The 17,777-nt window shown below is 40.5% G+C and overlaps 2 protein-coding genes across 3 annotated transcripts in view; one reads left to right on the top strand and one right to left on the bottom strand.

Annotated features, from left to right (window-relative positions):
* Positions 1 to 2,139, top strand: part of LOC113525555 (intelectin-like) — a 29,948-nt gene extending 27,809 nt beyond the window's left edge. For both annotated transcript variants that reach the window (XM_053231121.1, XM_034301091.2), the window contains exons 9-10: positions 793 to 896; positions 1,887 to 2,139. In XM_053231121.1, the coding sequence (XP_053087096.1) occupies positions 793 to 896; positions 1,887 to 2,039 (257 nt within the window). In that variant the 3' untranslated portion in view covers positions 2,040 to 2,139. The remainder of the gene's footprint in view (positions 1 to 792; positions 897 to 1,886) is intronic.
* A 4,895-nt stretch (positions 2,140 to 7,034) lies between these two features.
* Positions 7,035 to 17,777, bottom strand: part of pcdh7a (protocadherin 7a) — a 32,478-nt gene continuing 21,735 nt past the window's right edge. The window contains exons 3-4 of the mRNA XM_026912110.3: positions 11,532 to 11,712; positions 7,035 to 10,651 (exon numbers count right to left, since the gene is read on the bottom strand). Coding sequence (XP_026767911.3) covers positions 10,113 to 10,651; positions 11,532 to 11,712 — 720 coding nt within the window. The 3' untranslated portion in view covers positions 7,035 to 10,112. The remainder of the gene's footprint in view (positions 10,652 to 11,531; positions 11,713 to 17,777) is intronic.

The following is a 17,777-nucleotide window of genomic DNA, read 5'->3' as shown; positions in this document are numbered from 1 at the left end:
CTGATCTAGCGGCATGTAGCTTCTCAGTGACGGCCAAAAGGGCAGTCTCTGTGGAGTGTGCCGGTTTGAAGCCAGACTGATTGGGATCTTGGAGGTTGTTCTGTGAGAGATAGCAAGACAGCTGATTATAGACAGTTCGTTCAAGGGTTTTAGAAAGAAAAGAGAGAAGTGATACCGGTCGGTAGTTGCTGATGTCAGAGGGATCTAGAGTGGGTTTCTTCAGGATGGGAATAACCCTTGCTCTCTTGAATGAGGTTGGTACATGACCAGATGTTATGGAGCCATTGATGATAGTGATGAAGGGGAGGAGGTCTTGAGAGATGGTCTGGAGCATTGTGGAAGGAATTGGATCCAATGGGCAGATGGTAGGATTGCAGGATAAGATGATTTGCAGGATCTCTTCTGTTGTTAGTTTAGAAAACTGTGTCAGCGAATGAGAAGGAGAGTCCTCAGTGTGTAGTGAAAGAGTAGGAGTAGAACTGAATGTCTGGCAGATTATTCCAATCTTCTCATCATAAATATAAGTCTTCAGCAGTCAGGGAGGATGGAGCAGGAGGAGCCGGAGGGTTGAGTAGTGAAGAAAAGATGTAGTAGAGCTTGCGAGGATCTTGTTCAGAGGATTCCAGCTTTTCTTTGTAGAAGGCAGTCTTAGCAGAAGTCACTTCAGATGAAAATTTGGACAGGAGAGCACGGTAGGAGACAAGATCTTTGTCGAGTTGCGATTTCTTCCACTTCCTCTCTGCTGTCCATTATTACAGGACTTACATTCATGACTTTTTAAATTCTCCACAGCAAACACTGTTCCTGGATTCATCACATTCCGAGCGATAAACACGGAAAACGCAGCGATGGCGATCTGCTCGGGAGTCAAACCCACAGGCTGCCACAATGAACACGTGAGAATTAAACCTGTTCTGTTCACACATTAATCATACAACTATATTAACATCTTCAGCTAAACTGATAAAGTGGTAACGGTTTGTTTAACGTTAAAATGGCGACCACACGCTGTGCGCTATTTTCCTGACCGGTTTTAGCTTACGGGACGCAATCGTTAGAAAATACTTTATGCTTTTGCAGGTATGGCTGCTTGTCATGCTGCACAGTTCCTGTCTATCATGACCGAGTTCTCAAGGACAAATGTAGAAAAGAGAACCGTACCAAAGCATTTACTCCTGCACTAAATAGTCTGTGAGAAACACGAAGTCAGCTTTAGCGGAGTTTAGCGCTGTAGTGTGCAGTGTAGATATGTGGTATGAAGCCTGATGCAACAGTTCATTTTCTATGTATGTGTGGGACATGGAGCAGAAATTTCAGCTACATTTAACGGTTACATTTAATATATTACATATTAATGAATAACGCTGTACTACATTGAGTTAGCTGAAGCACCGTCTAAGGACCCACTGTCCACCCGGCCGTATTTACTGTGCATGCTCTGGCTCCAATTTCCACAAGATGGCGACTCCCATTCCGAACATAAAAAAGCCTTCAGAACTGCGCAATGGGAGAGAATGGCACCGCGCTGTCCACTCATATATTCACTCACTGTGTTTAACTAGTTAGCGTTAGAAGACATATACAGTATAGCTACTAGTGTTTCTCATCAGAATGCTGGACAGGCCACGCCCACAAGTGACAAACTGCAAGAGACACGAGTGACCTGACGCCTGCTAGTGTGAACATACAGTTCTACTTGTAAACCCTTTCCAACAGGAAAACACGCTGCTCTAAGGTTCTTTCCCCAGAGGGGAACCTTTAAGGGTTCTAGATATTCTAAGGGTCTACAACACACTCAACACACTCTGGATATCCATGTATTGAAGATGAAGTGGTATGTTGGTGGTGGTGGTGGTGTGTGTGTGTGTGTGTGTGTGTGTGTGTAGTGCTGTATAGGAGGAGGTGGGCATTTTCCTGAAGGGTCTCCGAGGCAGTGTGGTGATTTCACCTCTTTCGACTGGGACGGTTACGGCACTCACATCGGCTGGAGCGCCAGTAAGCAGATAACCGAGGCGGCGGTGCTCATCTTCTACCGCTGAGATCACACTCATCACACACCAAATCTTCAAGAGTGTATTTATCACACTTCTGATAAAGTAAATACACAGTTTAACCAAATAAATGATGATTTTTAACAGGCTCTGAGAACTGTGTCGCTTTTTATAAAACCCCTGTATTATGATGCATTATTACAGCTTACACCACAGAGCTGCTGAATTCTGGATTCTGATTGGTCAGACGGTGTTGATAAGTTTTCTATATTCAGATTAATCCGCTCGTTCTAATACGTTATCGTTTCTATAGTAACAGCTCATTCACAGGGATGTGTACAGCCGACGCTCCACATAAACAGATTACAAAATCATTAATACGGTGAAGTTTTCGGAAAGTAAGGAGACAGTTATTTAACATTAATGTTTATGGAAGGAGTCTCCAGTGTCAGCGCTCTGTAACAGTCAGAGGTAAAGCTGTAACTTTAAGTTTTCCGACACCTTCAGGACAGAGGAGTTTACATTTCTTTGCGGTTTCTCAGTAACATACGTAACAAGCTGCGATTTTTTGTCTTGTTAACTTGAATAGAGAGAAAAAAGAGAGACTGGTGAGTGAACGAGTGTTTATAGCTGCTGTAACGTAAGTGAAAACAGGAACTATCTCTTTTCACCTAACATTAAATTTAACTATAAATAGACAAATAGTATCACATGTCATTAATAAATATGACATTGCTTAATTAATAAAAATTGTAATTGTTGGTGAGTTGTGTGGTGTAAGAGGAATAAAACACTTGGGGACGTGCTGTTAGAGGAAAATAATCAACTTCAGGGTGCTAACAGTAACTCAGTATTTCACTATAACAGCAACTTTGTTTTATAAAGTTGGAGGTTTTCTTGAAAGCCTTTCTGATTAGGAAACACTTAGTTGAAGGGTTCCACAAAGAACCTCCAGAGGGGTGACTGAAGAACTCCTAATGGTTCTAGATTCGACATAATCACAATATAAATGTAAGTAATGTAAATAAATATAAAATAAATCACCAAACATATCCAGATCCAGAACTGTTTTTTCTCTTCATTCTCTACACTGAAACTTTCTTCTTCATTGTCGTTTTCTGGACATGAGGTTAAACTGTTTATCAGAACACACGTCCAATCTGTACTAAGTCAATAAAAAGTCAATAAGAAGTTTGAAAGAGATTTTAATGTCAAAAAGTCAAACTTGTACATAACTGTAACATACCAAACAGCTCCAGAGCCCTCATTCAGTGTTTATCATCACAAACACAAAGTGAACCGATTCACTGATTCATCGATTCACTGATTCATCGATTCATTGATTCATCGATTCGTTGATTCATCAACTCATCGATTCATCACATCAAAGCAAAATAAAAAATACATTTTCCTCGTTAAGTGCAGATTAAACGCCGTTAGCATGCCGTTCAGGTTAAAGTTCATGGCCGTCTCTCCGTGTGTGACGGTACGTGAGTCGAGTGCTGGTTAAAAAAAGCTCGGAGATGATTAATGAATCAGTTAAAGAGAAACGTGCATTAGAAAAAGGAGAAGATACAGAGGAGTTCATTTACACCCTGAACTGTACAGGAATAATTACACACTGCTCTAGAACAGCAGGTTTTAGCCTACAAAGAACACACACACACACACACACACACAGACAGAGTCATGTTTTAGTTTAGTTTTTTTTTTTGTAAAGAAAGAATCACTCATTTTTTGGCTTTGGACCTCCGGAGTCCAGTCTGATGTTTGAAATGAAGCAATGAACGATGAGAGAACTGAGGTGAAAGGAACGGTTCTGCAAAACATTGGTAACACTGTTACCCTAAATGTGCTCGGTTCTACTAAAGCTACGAGGCTAATGCTAATGTTGCTAAGAAGAACGTTGTGCAAACTGCACGTCTAAATCACCACACACTCGCCTCAGAAACCCTCGTTTGGTTCGTTAACACTAACAATGAACATGCAAATTAAATTAGAACATTATTATTATTATATTAAACACTTCTAACGTTCAAGCTCCGCCCTCAGATTGTAGGCCACGCCCCCTACCTGAGTCTGACGCTGGTGTGGAGTGACACCAAACTGTGTGCTGAGGAAGAAAGTGATTTTCACTGCCACTCTTTTTCACTCTGTGACTTTGTTTGTTCCTTTTGTTTATAGAGTCAGAACCACTTCGCTAAACTGGTGGCCATAAACTTCTGTTACTTGTTAGCGACGTTAGCCTCACAGCTCCAGTGAAAAACTAAAGAAAGGAAATTCAAACTCATAACGTTTCAGGAAATTTTACTGACTTTAACCTTCTTTGCATGGTTCTAGCTTTCTAAAGAGGTTCTACTTAGGAACCAAGCAAAGAACCCTTTAAGGTGCTGGATGAACTTGTTTTTCTTATGGCAATGAATAAATCTCTTTGTCGAGGGGTGATATGGGGTCCAGTGATTAAAAATATGCAAATCAGACAAAAAAGGAGACTAAATAAATAAAAAGAGATAATGACAAAAGAGAGCGAGAGTAAAAAAAAGAGAAATGGAAAAGTATAAGTCTGTAAATCAACTGACTTGACCACAAGCCCCGCCCACTTGTAAATAAACTAACTGACCCCCAAGCCCCGCCCACTTGTAAATAAACTAACTGACCCCCAAGCCCCGCCCACCTGTAAATAAACTAACTGACCCCCAAGCCCCGCCCACTTGTAAATAAACTAACTGACCCCAAGCCCCGCCCACTTGCAAATCGACTGACTGACCACAAGCCCCGCCCACTTGCAAATCAACTGAATGACCACAAGCCCCGCCCACTTGCAAATCAACTGACTGACCACAAGCCCCGCCCACTTGCAAATCAACTGACTGACCACAAGCCCCGCCCACTTGCAAATTGACTGACTGACCCCAAGCCCCGCCCACTTGTAAATCAACTGACTGACCCCAAGCCCCGCCCACTTGCAAATCAACTGACTGACCACAAGCCCCGCCTACTTGCAAATCGACTGACTGACCCCAAGCCCCGCCCACTTGCAAATCAACTGACTGACCCCAAGCCCCGCCCACTTGTAAATCAATCTGACTGATTCCATGCCCCACCCACTCCTTGTTACTGTTGCTATCTCATTTATGATTCTGAAAAATGGAGGTGGAGCCACTGAGATAAACGGCTACTACATGACAGTATTTAGGTTCCATGTAGAACCTTACAGCCATTACAGAGCTCTTATACAAGCAGGTTCCAGCTAGCACCCTTAAGGGTTCAGTTTGGGGGAATTTATGCAGAACCCTACAGACAGACAGAGGAGTTCCAAACAGAACTGCTTTATGAAGCTAAGATGCTTCACCAATTCCAAGAACCCCTAAGGAGCCTGTTTTTATAAGAACCTGTATTAAATAGAAAGCGGGGTAAATCTAGAACCTGAAAGCACTTTCTACTTTTATGTAGAACCTTACAACTGATGGTTTTCCTTTCAAAGAGTATTCCAAGCAGAACACAGAGCAGCGACAAGGTAGACCATAAAGAACCCTTAAGGAACCATTTTTAAGGCAAAGTTTTATTTTAAAAAATCAAACATGTTCTGGTGAGTGGCTTTGAGGAAAATCCAAATGGTTCTGTGTAGAACCCCCCAACAAGAAAGGGTTTCCCTTAAAGAAACCCATTTAAAAAGCAAAAACCCCACAAGTATCCAAGGAACTCCCGAAGAACCCTTTAATTAACAGCACGTCAGCTGAGAGGAACTTACACTGCTAGAAAAAGGGTTCTTCAGTGGATTCTGTGTATAGATAAGGGTTCTTATCTCCCTAAGAGGTTCTAGTTTGAAACACTTTCTGAGAGGGAAACATCCTGTTCTATGGTTCTCTAAGAACCTTTAAGGGTTCTCCCAGAGGAAGAACTAAATAACCTTTAACAGTTCTAGATTTGCCCTTTTATTCTAAAGCACTCTGTCCACTTGAAGTCTGTCAACAGGGGAGGATCACACTCATCTTAGACTAACCATATGTTTAAGGTTCTTCAGCTTGGAACCTGTTTCTTTTGTAGAATCAAAGAACAGATTTTAAAGCAGAGTGCCTAGAGAAAGTTAGAACTTGTTAGAACGATTCAAAGAGCCTGTAAAGACTGTGTTACACTTCGAGGGAAAAAATAACTGGTAGATCTAGCACTAAATGACTCTTGGGTTTGTCCATCAAAATTTCTTTGTAGAACAGAGGGTCTCCTTTTGACAGAAGGTTCCAAGTAGAACCGCTTTAGAATCCTAGAACTGTCAATCATCCAAAGAACCTTTGAGGAACCTTGAAAGAACCCTTCTTTCTAAGAGCAGACACAGTTGACTTTACTGCAGTTCTTCTCATTTCTTTGGACAGTTAAAAGTTTTAGCTTCCTAAAAGGATTCTACGTGGAACCCTGTCTGAAAGGGAACCCTTCTCTTGAAGGGTTCTACATAGAACCTTTAAAGATTCCTCAGAGGGACAAGCTGAAGAATTCAGAGTTTTAAACCAAACCTCTTTTTAAAATAGAGATAACGGCACATAGCAACCGTTTCTAAGCAGTGATTAGTAATGTGGGTAAATCAGGCGGGGCTTGTGATTGGTAAAGGAGGCAGGGCTTGTGATTGGTAAAGGAGGCGAGGCTTGTGATTGGTAAAGGAGGCAGGGCTTGTGATTGGTAAAGGAGGCAGGGCTTGTGATTGGTCATTTATGAGTATGATTCATAAATCTATTACATTATGAAATAAAAGCTGTTGTAATTAATACAATAAAAATAAAAGTGTTTTTTTTGTTGTTGTTGTTGTTATGAAATGATGATTTGGAGATCCAGTATCTGGACACACACACACACACACACACACACACACACACACACACACACTTACTTTTTTTTTTTTAAAGAGATTAAATCCCTTTGGGATCTATTTTTTTTTATATCAAAATTAGCGTTAGCTTACAGGCATGCAGTGTCGTCTTTACAGAAATTTGGTATACCTACATTAAAGAAAAAACAAAACAAACATATAAACAAACAAACTAAGAAAACAGATGAAATTTGTTATCGTCGTGTTTTAATATTTAATGCCCTGAAATTCTGTATGCACTTAAACGGAGGATTAGTTTATAGTCCAATAATGTGTGAAGATTAAGCAGGCAAAATGCTACAGCTAATTCCTCTTACGATGGCTAATATGTAGCGTATGTGTGTATGTTTGTGTGTGTGTGTGTGTGTGTGTGTGTATGTGTATGTGTATGTTTGTGTGTGTGTGTGTGTGTGTCATAGTTGCAGAAGAAAACGTGGCTAATGAAGTAACTACAGTTCCTTTTTCATTCCGTTTTTGTTCTGTTTCTCCGTTTTGTCAAAAGTTCAACGTCATGTTGTGATTTTTTTTTGTTGTTTTGCTTTTCAGTCTTTTTACGAACAGCGTCCAATGAAATCGCTCCATTTTGTGTTCGTCATCCATGAAAAAAAAGAAACGGAAGAAAAATACTGTATTTTAGTCTTCATTTGTCTACTGATTCTATAAAAGCTGATTTGAATATCATTTGAATACTTACATTTGATTGGTTAAGTGCTAAATGATTGTTTTAACTTTTTTTACTTCACTTTACACTTCACGTCTCTGATTGGCTGTGGCGGTCAGATGTCTTTTTTACACCCAGTGACAGGTGCCCTTGGGTCAGCAGGGGAGGGGCTTAATGTAAATTTGTTCAGCCATTCGCAAACTTCACGAGACATCACGATAATTTAGCGTAATTACTTATTTGCTTTCGCAATACAATAGTATACTTAACGCTAACAAACTTCAATTAACTAGCTAATGTTAGCATTGTGCTGCATGTACGTAGCTAGTTAGCTTAGCAATTGCCGTGTAGAACTGAAAGTCTTATGCTAAAACTATATCAAGCCAAAGAAATGAAAGTCAGGTGATGGTGTTACGTCATGAGGTTTGGGATTGGCTGATTGGCCGGCACATTTAACCTAAGCTCCACCCATAATGATCCACAGACACCTGTCAATCAAAATCAGGATGTGCATAGTGGTCCTTCCTGACATCATAAATACTGTTCATTGGCTGAAATCGCCCACACGGTTAAGTTTTTTTTTTTTTTGCTAACACTAGCAACATTAAGCTAGCTTGCTAATAATTAACAACATAGTATTGTTATCAGAATATGTTAGCTAAACGTAAACAGCTAGCTGGATAATAGCTCAGTGAAATGAGGTAATAAATATAGCTAGCTGATTAGCATTACAGCAAGTGTTGTCAGTTAGTTAACTTACGAAAAAATAAAGTTAGCTTAACGCTGTAACGTTCGGTTCTTTCTGTAGGGATGATGTCAGAGGAGACCACCGAGTCCACCATGCCGGGTTCAGTTCTGTAAAAGTGCTCTCTCTCTCTCTCTCTCTCTCTCTCTCTCTCCACAGCACCCCCTGTCTGCAGGAGGCCAAACGTGCATCTTGTTACTTTTAAAGTCTTTTAAAGAGCCCTAAAAGTAATTCAGTTTATAAAATCATTTCAAATCCTCAAATTTTTTTCAGATTTTTTTCCATCTGCTGGAGATCAAACATGCAACGTTCAACAGTTTTCCTTCAACAGTTCACAACTTCTTTAACGTCTGTGAGACAACTCATTTCCGAATCCTTGACTCAACTTTCGTTTTTCATCCACAGACATGAGGGGATGAGAAACATTCAGTTCTAGAGCGTAAGTTCTGAAATTCCTGAAACTCGTCCTAAACAGGTGATGAGTCTTACTCCGGGTTTGAGTCTGTGGCTCAGGTACAAACTCATTGTGCAGGTGAGAACTGGTAGCTCCAGTGAGAATTCATAGTTCAAGTAGCTCAAGTCAGTTTTGGTAGCCCAGGTTAGAACTGGTAGTCCAGGTAAGGAATGTTAGCCCAGTTCCCACCTGGGTTAACAGTCTTTACCTGGACTGGTAGCCCAAAGGAGAACTGGTCAGGTGAAGATTGGTAGCCCAGGTGAGGACTGGTCAGGTGAGGATTGGTAGCCCAGGTGAGGACTGGTCAGGTGAGGATTGGTAGCACAGGTGAGAACTGGTCAGGTGAGGATTGGTAGCCCAGAGGAGAACTGGTCAGGTGAGGATTGGCAGCCCAGAGGAGAACTGGTCAGGTGAGGATTGGTAGAACAGGTGAGATCTGGTCAGGTGAGGATTGGTAGCCCAGGTGAGGACAGGTAGCACAGGTGAGTTCATGGCTTAGGTGCAAACTGATTGTGCAGGTCTGTATTGGTACGTCATGTGAGAATTTGTAGCTCAGGTGAATTAGTAACTTAAGTGAGAATTGGTAGCTTAGATGTGTTTTGGTAGCTCAGGTAAGAACTGGAAGCTCTGTATTGGCAGGTCTGTATTGGAAGGTCAGATGAGAGATTTCAGGTGTGATGTGAACTCAACACTTTTTATCAAATTGATATCTCTGGCATAGGCTCAGATCTCAGGTGGGAATCCTCATCTCAGGTGAGAGTTTGTAGTTTCAGGTGTTGTCCACATTTTAGTTCTTGTATGTGAATTCCTAACTCAGGTGTGAATCTAAAACTTGCTAGCTCAGGTGTGAGATTGTTGCTTAGCTGTGATTTTGTACGATGCCTATTGGTAGCTCAGGTGAGAACCAGCAGCTCAGGTGAGAATTCATAGTTCAGGTTCTTCATCTCCTAGATGTGAACTTTGCATTTAAGGTTCAGATTCCTAGCTTAGGTGAAAGCTACTTTTTCAGGGGTGACTTCATTTCTCAGGTACAGATTTGTAACCCAGGTGTTCATATCAGGTGCTCTCTTGGAATTTCCTGTTTGTATCTCAGGGGTGAGTTCAGGGTTCAGATGAGACCTCATCTGTTAGATGCAAATTAAAATCTCAGGTGAGTTTTTATTTAAGGTGTGGGTTTAGATATCAGGCGTGAGTTTGTTGCTCAGGTGTGAGTTTGTTGCTCAGGTGTGAGTTCATATATCAGGTGCGAATTCGTATCTCAGTTGCGAGTTCGTATCTCAGGTGTGAGTTTGTATCTCAGGTGTGAGTTCATCATATCTCAGGTGCCAGTTCATATTTCAGATGAGTTCATATCACAGGTGCGAGTTCGTATCACAGGTGCGAGTTCGTATCTCAGGTGTTCGTCACAGGTAAACTTCCCTGCGTGATAGTTGCAGGCATGATGTTGTTTTGAAGTCTCCGCCCCCTGCCCTGGTCAGTGGAATGACCTCGTTTGGGCGGGGCATCTCTGAGTCGTCACCATGGCATTGACCTCCGAACCTAGCGCTGCTAAAGGTGTCATATGATGCCGATGTCATCTTGCGGTTCAGCAGGTTCCGATTGTGATCCCCGATGTTCCTGTTGCGGTCACCGTGGCGACGGCTTGCGAGCGGATCGCCGTTGGCCAGGGGACTGCGTGTATCGTCGGCTCCGCCCCCTCCACTGCCTTGGTCCGAGCCATCGTCCTCCTCTCCTTCTTCTTCCTCTCGATCGCTGTTGTCGTGATTGTTGTTGTCGTCGCCCGCTGATGTGAAGCTGGACATGCGTTGCCGTGGTGCTCCGTTGCCCTGGAGTCTCCGTGGTGATGACTGCACAGGCATCCAGCAGGTGTCAGAGTGACCGTACTCGCCACAGTCACGAGTGCATTTTCCCGTTAAAGCCACGTCAGGGAGCTGCCTCGAGTCTGAGAGAGAGAGAGAGAGAGAGAGAGAGAGAGAGAGAGAGAGAGTGAAATAATGGGCAGAGGAAGAGTGAAAGATACAAGGGAATTAGAATGGTTAGAAAGAGAAAGAGGGTGCAGGAGAAGGAAAGAAAGAGAAAGAAGAAAAAGATTGAGAAAAGGGTAAGAGATGGAGAGAGGAATAGAGGAGGGATGATAAGGTGATGAAGAAAGAACAAGAAAGAAAAGAGAGAAGAGAAGACAGAAGAGAATGAAGAAAAACAGAGAGAATTGTAAAAAAAAGAAAGAAAGAAGAAGAAATATAAAATGGACAAAATGTTTCGAATGTGAAGAGAGAAACAAAAAGGCAGAGTGAGAGATGAACAGAAAGGCAGAGAAAGAGAGAGAGAGAGAGATGGACAGACAATAAGATGTAAGAAAGGGAGAGAAAGTAAGAGGAGTGAGAGAGTCATGATAGAGAATAACAGAGATAGAGAGAATAAAAAGAGAAGACAAGATAATGAGAAAGTACAAGGATGGAGGATGATGAGAGAGGTAGAAGAGTAAAGGAAAGAGAGAGAGAGAGGAAAAGGGATTTTGATGAAGAAAGGAGAGAGAGAGAGACACAGAGAGAGAGAGAGAGAGAGAGAGAGAGAGAAAGAGGAGGAGTAAGACGTCAGAGTGCTGCAGTGAAACAGAGCTGCAGCTCCACCCTCTAGTGGTGACACAGGAGAATTACAGTTCTCCATCTGAAGTTTAAACCACAACTCCTAACTCTGTGTGTGTGTATATGTGTGTGTTTGTGAGTGTGTGTGTGTGTGTCAATGTGTGTATGTGTGTGTGTGTGTGTGTGAGAGTGTGTGAGTGTGTGTATGTGTGTGTGTGTGTGTGTGTGTGTGTGTACCGTTCTCCACGTGCTCCTCCTCCCCCACACTGCCCTCGGGTGTCGTTCTCTCGTACCCGTCTTCAGGAAGAGACAGGACGCCGATCTTACTGCTCTTACTGCTCGGTGTCTCCGACTCGTCCACCCCGCTGTCATAGCAACCCGCATCTGTCGCCACGGAGAACGTCACCCTGCGCAACGGCTGAAGACACACACACAGAAGTCACATTAGATATAACACATGAATAAGAAAGTTGAATTCTTTTACATGCTGCTCGATTATGAAAAAAATTTCATATAATCAAATATTCAGTAAAAATCGCTCCAGAAGGTGGCGACACTGTGCAGCAGAGTCAGCGTTTCAATAAACCATGCGGAAGATTATTCAGCAACGTGCACGGGGAAGAAAAAGTGCAGTGAATGAGTTAAGAGAAATGTAGCTTCACTCGGCTACGGCGTGTTTAACGTTCATGTGCGTTTATAAACACTCCGGCGTGCAGGCGTGGAGAGGAAGGAAGATAACGGAGGAGCTTTTGATTAAATGATCATTTAAGTGCTGTGTCTGTGTGAGTGTTTAATTATGTTCAGTTAAACAACGTTAAACTACTTTTAAGCGATTGAAGTGTGAATCCGACACCCTGCGCTATGCTAACGCTAAACGCTAGCATGCAGGAGAAGTAGTAGTAGTGTTAGTAGTAGTAGTATCATGAAAATGCAAATGTTTTTCTAACACTGCAACAATAAAGCCTACATTCTGTTTTCATTATGATGGATGATTTTACAACAATTCAGTCAAATTATAATATAATAAAGTTTTAATAAAGTTATTTTAAACTGAGAATAAGAATTTGCTGGTTTTAATTTCTCTCCCTGCTGGTAAGAAAGTAATGCTACAGATACTGTTCAGGAAAGCCATGCATTATTGAAACAAAATTGTATATACATTATAAGAAAATGTAAGTAATTGTCATTAATTTATTTTTAAATAAAAAGATCAATTTTTGGATAAAATGAAATATTTATGTAGCATTTATCTAAAGAAAAACAAATGATAATTATCTGTATGAGAAGAACTGTATGAGAAGAACTCCATTATTAATCGGAGGAAATGGTCAACTATTAAATATTTATCAAAATAATCGAGAGTGACACACACAGACACACACTCACACACACACACACACACACACACACACACACACACACACACACACTGAGAAAAATAAAACAGTCTTTTTTTCCCATTTTTTTGGAAAAATATTAAAAACTCCTGTGTGTGTGTGTGTGTGTGTGTGTGTGTGAGATCAGACACTTCAGTGTGAAACACTACACAGTGGTGAGTGTGCTCCTGCCTTTGAAGTCCTCTTTGAAATGTAGGCTTTAATTATTTTATTTTGATTGCACCGGATTCAATGCTTCAGCTCATTAACACACACTTAACGAGAATAAAACAGGTGTGTGTCAGAGTGACAGTGTGTGTGTGTGTGTGTGTGTGGGTGTGTGTTGAGCTCTTTTGATGTCCTATTACAGTGAGTCTAAATTTATTAAAGATCTACTAAATTTAGAATAAAACAAATTCAGGTTATATTTTGATTAAATCTTAGTGAGTTTAGTTAGAGTCGTATTACAGTGAGATTAAAGTTTCCATTATATCTCTATTACAATTAAATTCAAATTTAAAACAGTTCATTAATATTCTTATAAAAGCCTGTTTAACGTTCTATTACAGCACGTTCTGTCAGCTCTAATAAATTTAGATTAATGTACTATTACAGTTCTATTGTAGTAAAGATAATGTTCTAATAACTTTATTAAAACGCCATTACAGTCTTATTACAGCTCTATTACAGCTCTATTACACCTCTACTACAGCTCTATTACCACTCTATTACACCTCTACTACAGCTCTATTACAGTCTTATTACAGTTCCTTTAAGCACCTGGTTGATAAATGAAGGAAGGCTGAGACAAACGACAAAACCAGAAAAGAAAAATATTAATACACTCAAAACATGGAAACTAAAAGAGGGAGATCAAGAGAGACACACACAAAGAGAGGAAGAGAGTGAGAGAGAGGGAGAGACAGATTGAGAGACAGAGGAACAGGTTGTTAAATAAATGAGGTAATTAATAGAAGGTTCCTCCATCCAGATTAACGATGAACACTAACGAACGAGTGTCAGTGAGAGAGAACAGGAACGAGGGGGGAGGAAGGTGGAAAAACATCCCATAATATAAACACACAGAGGCCTCGAGTAGTGCACTATTAATACTCGGATATGGGGTGTGTGTGTGTGTGTGTCTGTTGGATATCACTGTGCTACTTGATGACCTTGATAATCTAGTCGTTATATATGCGCATATCATTTGAATATTTAAGAAAGCGAGAGCTAATTAATCAACCGTCATTCGTTTCCTTTGAACTGTCAGGTAGAAGTGTTTTTCTTTCATTAGCTCACACACACACACACACACATGCACACAAACACACACGCATACACACATGCACGCACACACACACACACACACACACACTCCCTCTCACACCTTTTGTCATTCACACAAAGGTGAGATGAACACCTGCTTTTCCAGACAGTTCCAACTGGTAAACTACACACACACACACACACACACACAGACGTTCTGCAGGTTTGTCTCAGATTAAGGCGGACGTTTTTTATGTTTGCTGTCAAAATGCATTAATATTCAATTGACTCTGCTTCTGAGGCCTCCAGCCAACACACACACACACACACACACACACACACACACACACACACACACACACACACACACACACACACTGGCTGAGATGGTCATAAACATCCACAGATGCTTTAAGCCCCCAGTATCTTGAACGTCACATAAATACTGAATGCGTTCTGTTTGTTACTGAGCTTAATGTAAGAAACATTTACCTCAGCATCAGTGTGTTCAACTGCTTCAGTGTCATCACACATCATCCCTTATATATAATCACACATTATATATCACACATCATCCCTTATATATAATCACACATTATATATCACACATCATCCCTTATATATAATCACACATTATATATCACACATCATCCCTTATATATAATCACACATTATATATCACACATCATCCCTTATATATAATCACACATTATATATCACACATCATCCCTTATATATAATCACACATTATATATCACACATCATCCCTTATATATAATCACACATTATATATCACACATCATCCCTTATATATAATCACACATTATATATCACACATCATCCCTTATATATAATCACACATTATATATCACACATCATCCCTTATATATAATCACACATTATATATCACACATCATCCCTTATATATAATCACACATTATATCACACATCATCCCTTATATATAATCACACATTATATATCACACATCATCCCTTATATATAATCACACATTATATATCACACATCATCCCTTATATATAATCACACATTATATATCACACATCATCCCTTATATATAATCACACATTATATATCACACATCATCCCTTATATATAATCACACATTATATATCACACATCATCCCTTATATATAATCACACATTATATATCACACATCATCCCTTATATATAATCACACATTATATCACACATCACACATCATCCCTTATATATAATCACACATTATATATCACACATCATCCCTTATATATAATCACACATTATATATCACACATCATCCCTTATATATAATCACACATTATATATCACACATCATCCCTTATATATAATCACACATTATATATCACACATCATCCCTTATATATAATCACACATTATATCACACATCACACATTATATATCATACTGTACATCATACATCACATACATCACTTTTAGTGCACATGGCACATTTGTCTATTTATTATTAGTATAATAATTAATTAATTGTATGTAATATACAATTAATTTTATAATCTATAAAGTTACATTACGCTCTCTAGCTCATTTTAACAACTTCTGCTGATCTAAGAACACAGATATGAGTGAGTCACACGATTCACTTATGTTTGTAAATGATTCGTTAAATGATTTACTTACATTTGGAAACAAGACCGACTTATGTTTGTGAATGACTCCTTGACTGATTCACTTATCTTAGTAAATGACTCCTTGACTGATTCACTTATGTTTGTAAATGACTCCTCAAATGATCCATGATTACATATATAAATGACTCCTTGACTGATTCACTTATGTTTGGAGATAACTGCTCAATCAATTCACGTATGTTTGTAAGCAACTCTTCAAGTGATTCACTTAGCTTTGTAAACGAGTCCTCAAGTGATTCACTTAGCTTTGTAAATGAATCCCCAGATGATCCATGATTATATTTATAAATGACTCCTTGTTTGTTAGTGACTCTTCAAGTGTTTGTATAAATTTTCTAGAACAGCAACCTGTCAAATCATTCACTTTTGTTAGGAAACAACTCCTCAAGTGACTTATCTATGTTTGTAAGACGAGGACTAAAAGGGATAGAAATAATGAGCTCACTACACCCTATGTAGTGCCCTAAACCCAGACATGGAGCACTACACAGAGCAGGAGTCATGGCTTTACACCCTACATAGTGCACTGTGTAGGCAGCAAGGAGGTATTTTGGGTTCAGTTCCGTATTCCCTACAGATGTGCACTATGTAGGGTACGAGGGAGCAGTTTATACGTAGGCAATTATCTGCCCTAGATGTTAAAAAGAGACTCATTTAGATTCATCTCTCTATATAAGTGCGCTACTTAGTGAACGAAATAATATCTACGATACACACAACTTCATGAAGGACATGACGCTGCAGAAAGGTCACAGTGTGTGTGTGTGTGTGTGTGTGTTCGAGGGTGGCAGCATGAAGCGGGTTAGTACTCGTCCTGCACCACTGCACTGTCTCTGCAGTCCACACACACACACACACACACACACACACACACACACACACACGCACACACACGCACCCTCCTTCACTCTTTCTGACTCTCATCGCATTCACTCTCTCTCTGCAGGTTTGAGCGAGCGAAGGATCAGCAGCGTGTGTGTGTGTGTGTGTGTGTGTGTGAGACCATCAGCACTGACACTGCACCCTGAATAATAATCACCCTGCAGAGAGAGAGAGAAAGAGATACAGAAAGAGAGAGAGAGAGGATGAATGAGTAAAATGATGAGCAAAGAGAAAAGAGGAGAGGAGAGATGGACAGAAAGACGGAGAGAAGATCTGAAGATGGATAGAGTGAAAAGGGAGAGGAGGTGAGGAAGAAAGGAAGGAGAAAGGGGAGAAACTGAGAAAAGAGGAAAGAGTGAAAGAGGGATAGAGAAAGAAAAAAGGAGAAATAGATACAGCAAAAAAAGGATACGTCAGGAAAAAGAAATGCAGCAAAGGCAAAAACAGACGAAGAGTGAGACGAAGAGTGAGAGAGAGTGAGAACGGAGAGAAGGACAGTGAAGTAGAGAAAAGAGAGAACTGAATTGAGAAAGAAAAAAAGGACAGAAAGAAATGAAGCGCATTAATAAAGAAGGAAAAGAAGACGAGAAGGGAGAGAGAGAGAGAGGAGTTCATATCTGCAGTATGATGTCACCGCTGCCCTCTAGTGGTCACATGATAAACTGCTGATCTCTCTCTCTCTCACACACACACACACACACACACACACACACACACACACACACAGCGCAGTGGTTTTAAAGTTCTTTGATACATCCTTCAGAAACGTTTCGTGGTATTATTTTTGAAGCGTGTTACACAGCTGTTCACACGAGCCCACTGCATATAAACTTCATCTGGTTTAACGAGTCTCGTTTTCTCTGCAGGCTGAATCCAGAACTTTATCTTGGTTCTCAGAGTTCCTGGTTCTTCAGATGGAACTTCACTTAAAATCCCTGTGAGACGGCTCCTTAGCAGTGATTTTATTCTGCATACTGATGTATTTCCTTCTGAAAGGACTGACTTACGCAACAGCCAATAGCGTTCGAGATGCGCCATGCCACACCCTCGCCCGCTCTAAACACACCTGACCGTACCTTAGTGAGCTAGCTAGATACGGAGAACAGTGAAGACATGGAGACGGTGTATCAAGACGGAATTCTCCATCAGTCTGAGGAAGCGACATTCCGACATTAAACAGCCCAGAGTCGGAAAAACACTCCTCTGAAAATCACATGACCACCAACTCGCATAAACTCCACCCTCTTCCACATGAGTCAACTCCACCCATTTATTCTCTGTTGGAAA

The sequence above is a fragment of the Pangasianodon hypophthalmus genome, chromosome 28 (genome assembly GCF_027358585.1).
Source record: "Pangasianodon hypophthalmus isolate fPanHyp1 chromosome 28, fPanHyp1.pri, whole genome shotgun sequence".
NCBI lineage: Eukaryota > Metazoa > Chordata > Actinopteri > Siluriformes > Pangasiidae > Pangasianodon > Pangasianodon hypophthalmus.
The sequence above is the reverse complement of the archived record's forward strand: the minus strand, read 5'-3'. Positions and strand labels throughout refer to the sequence as shown.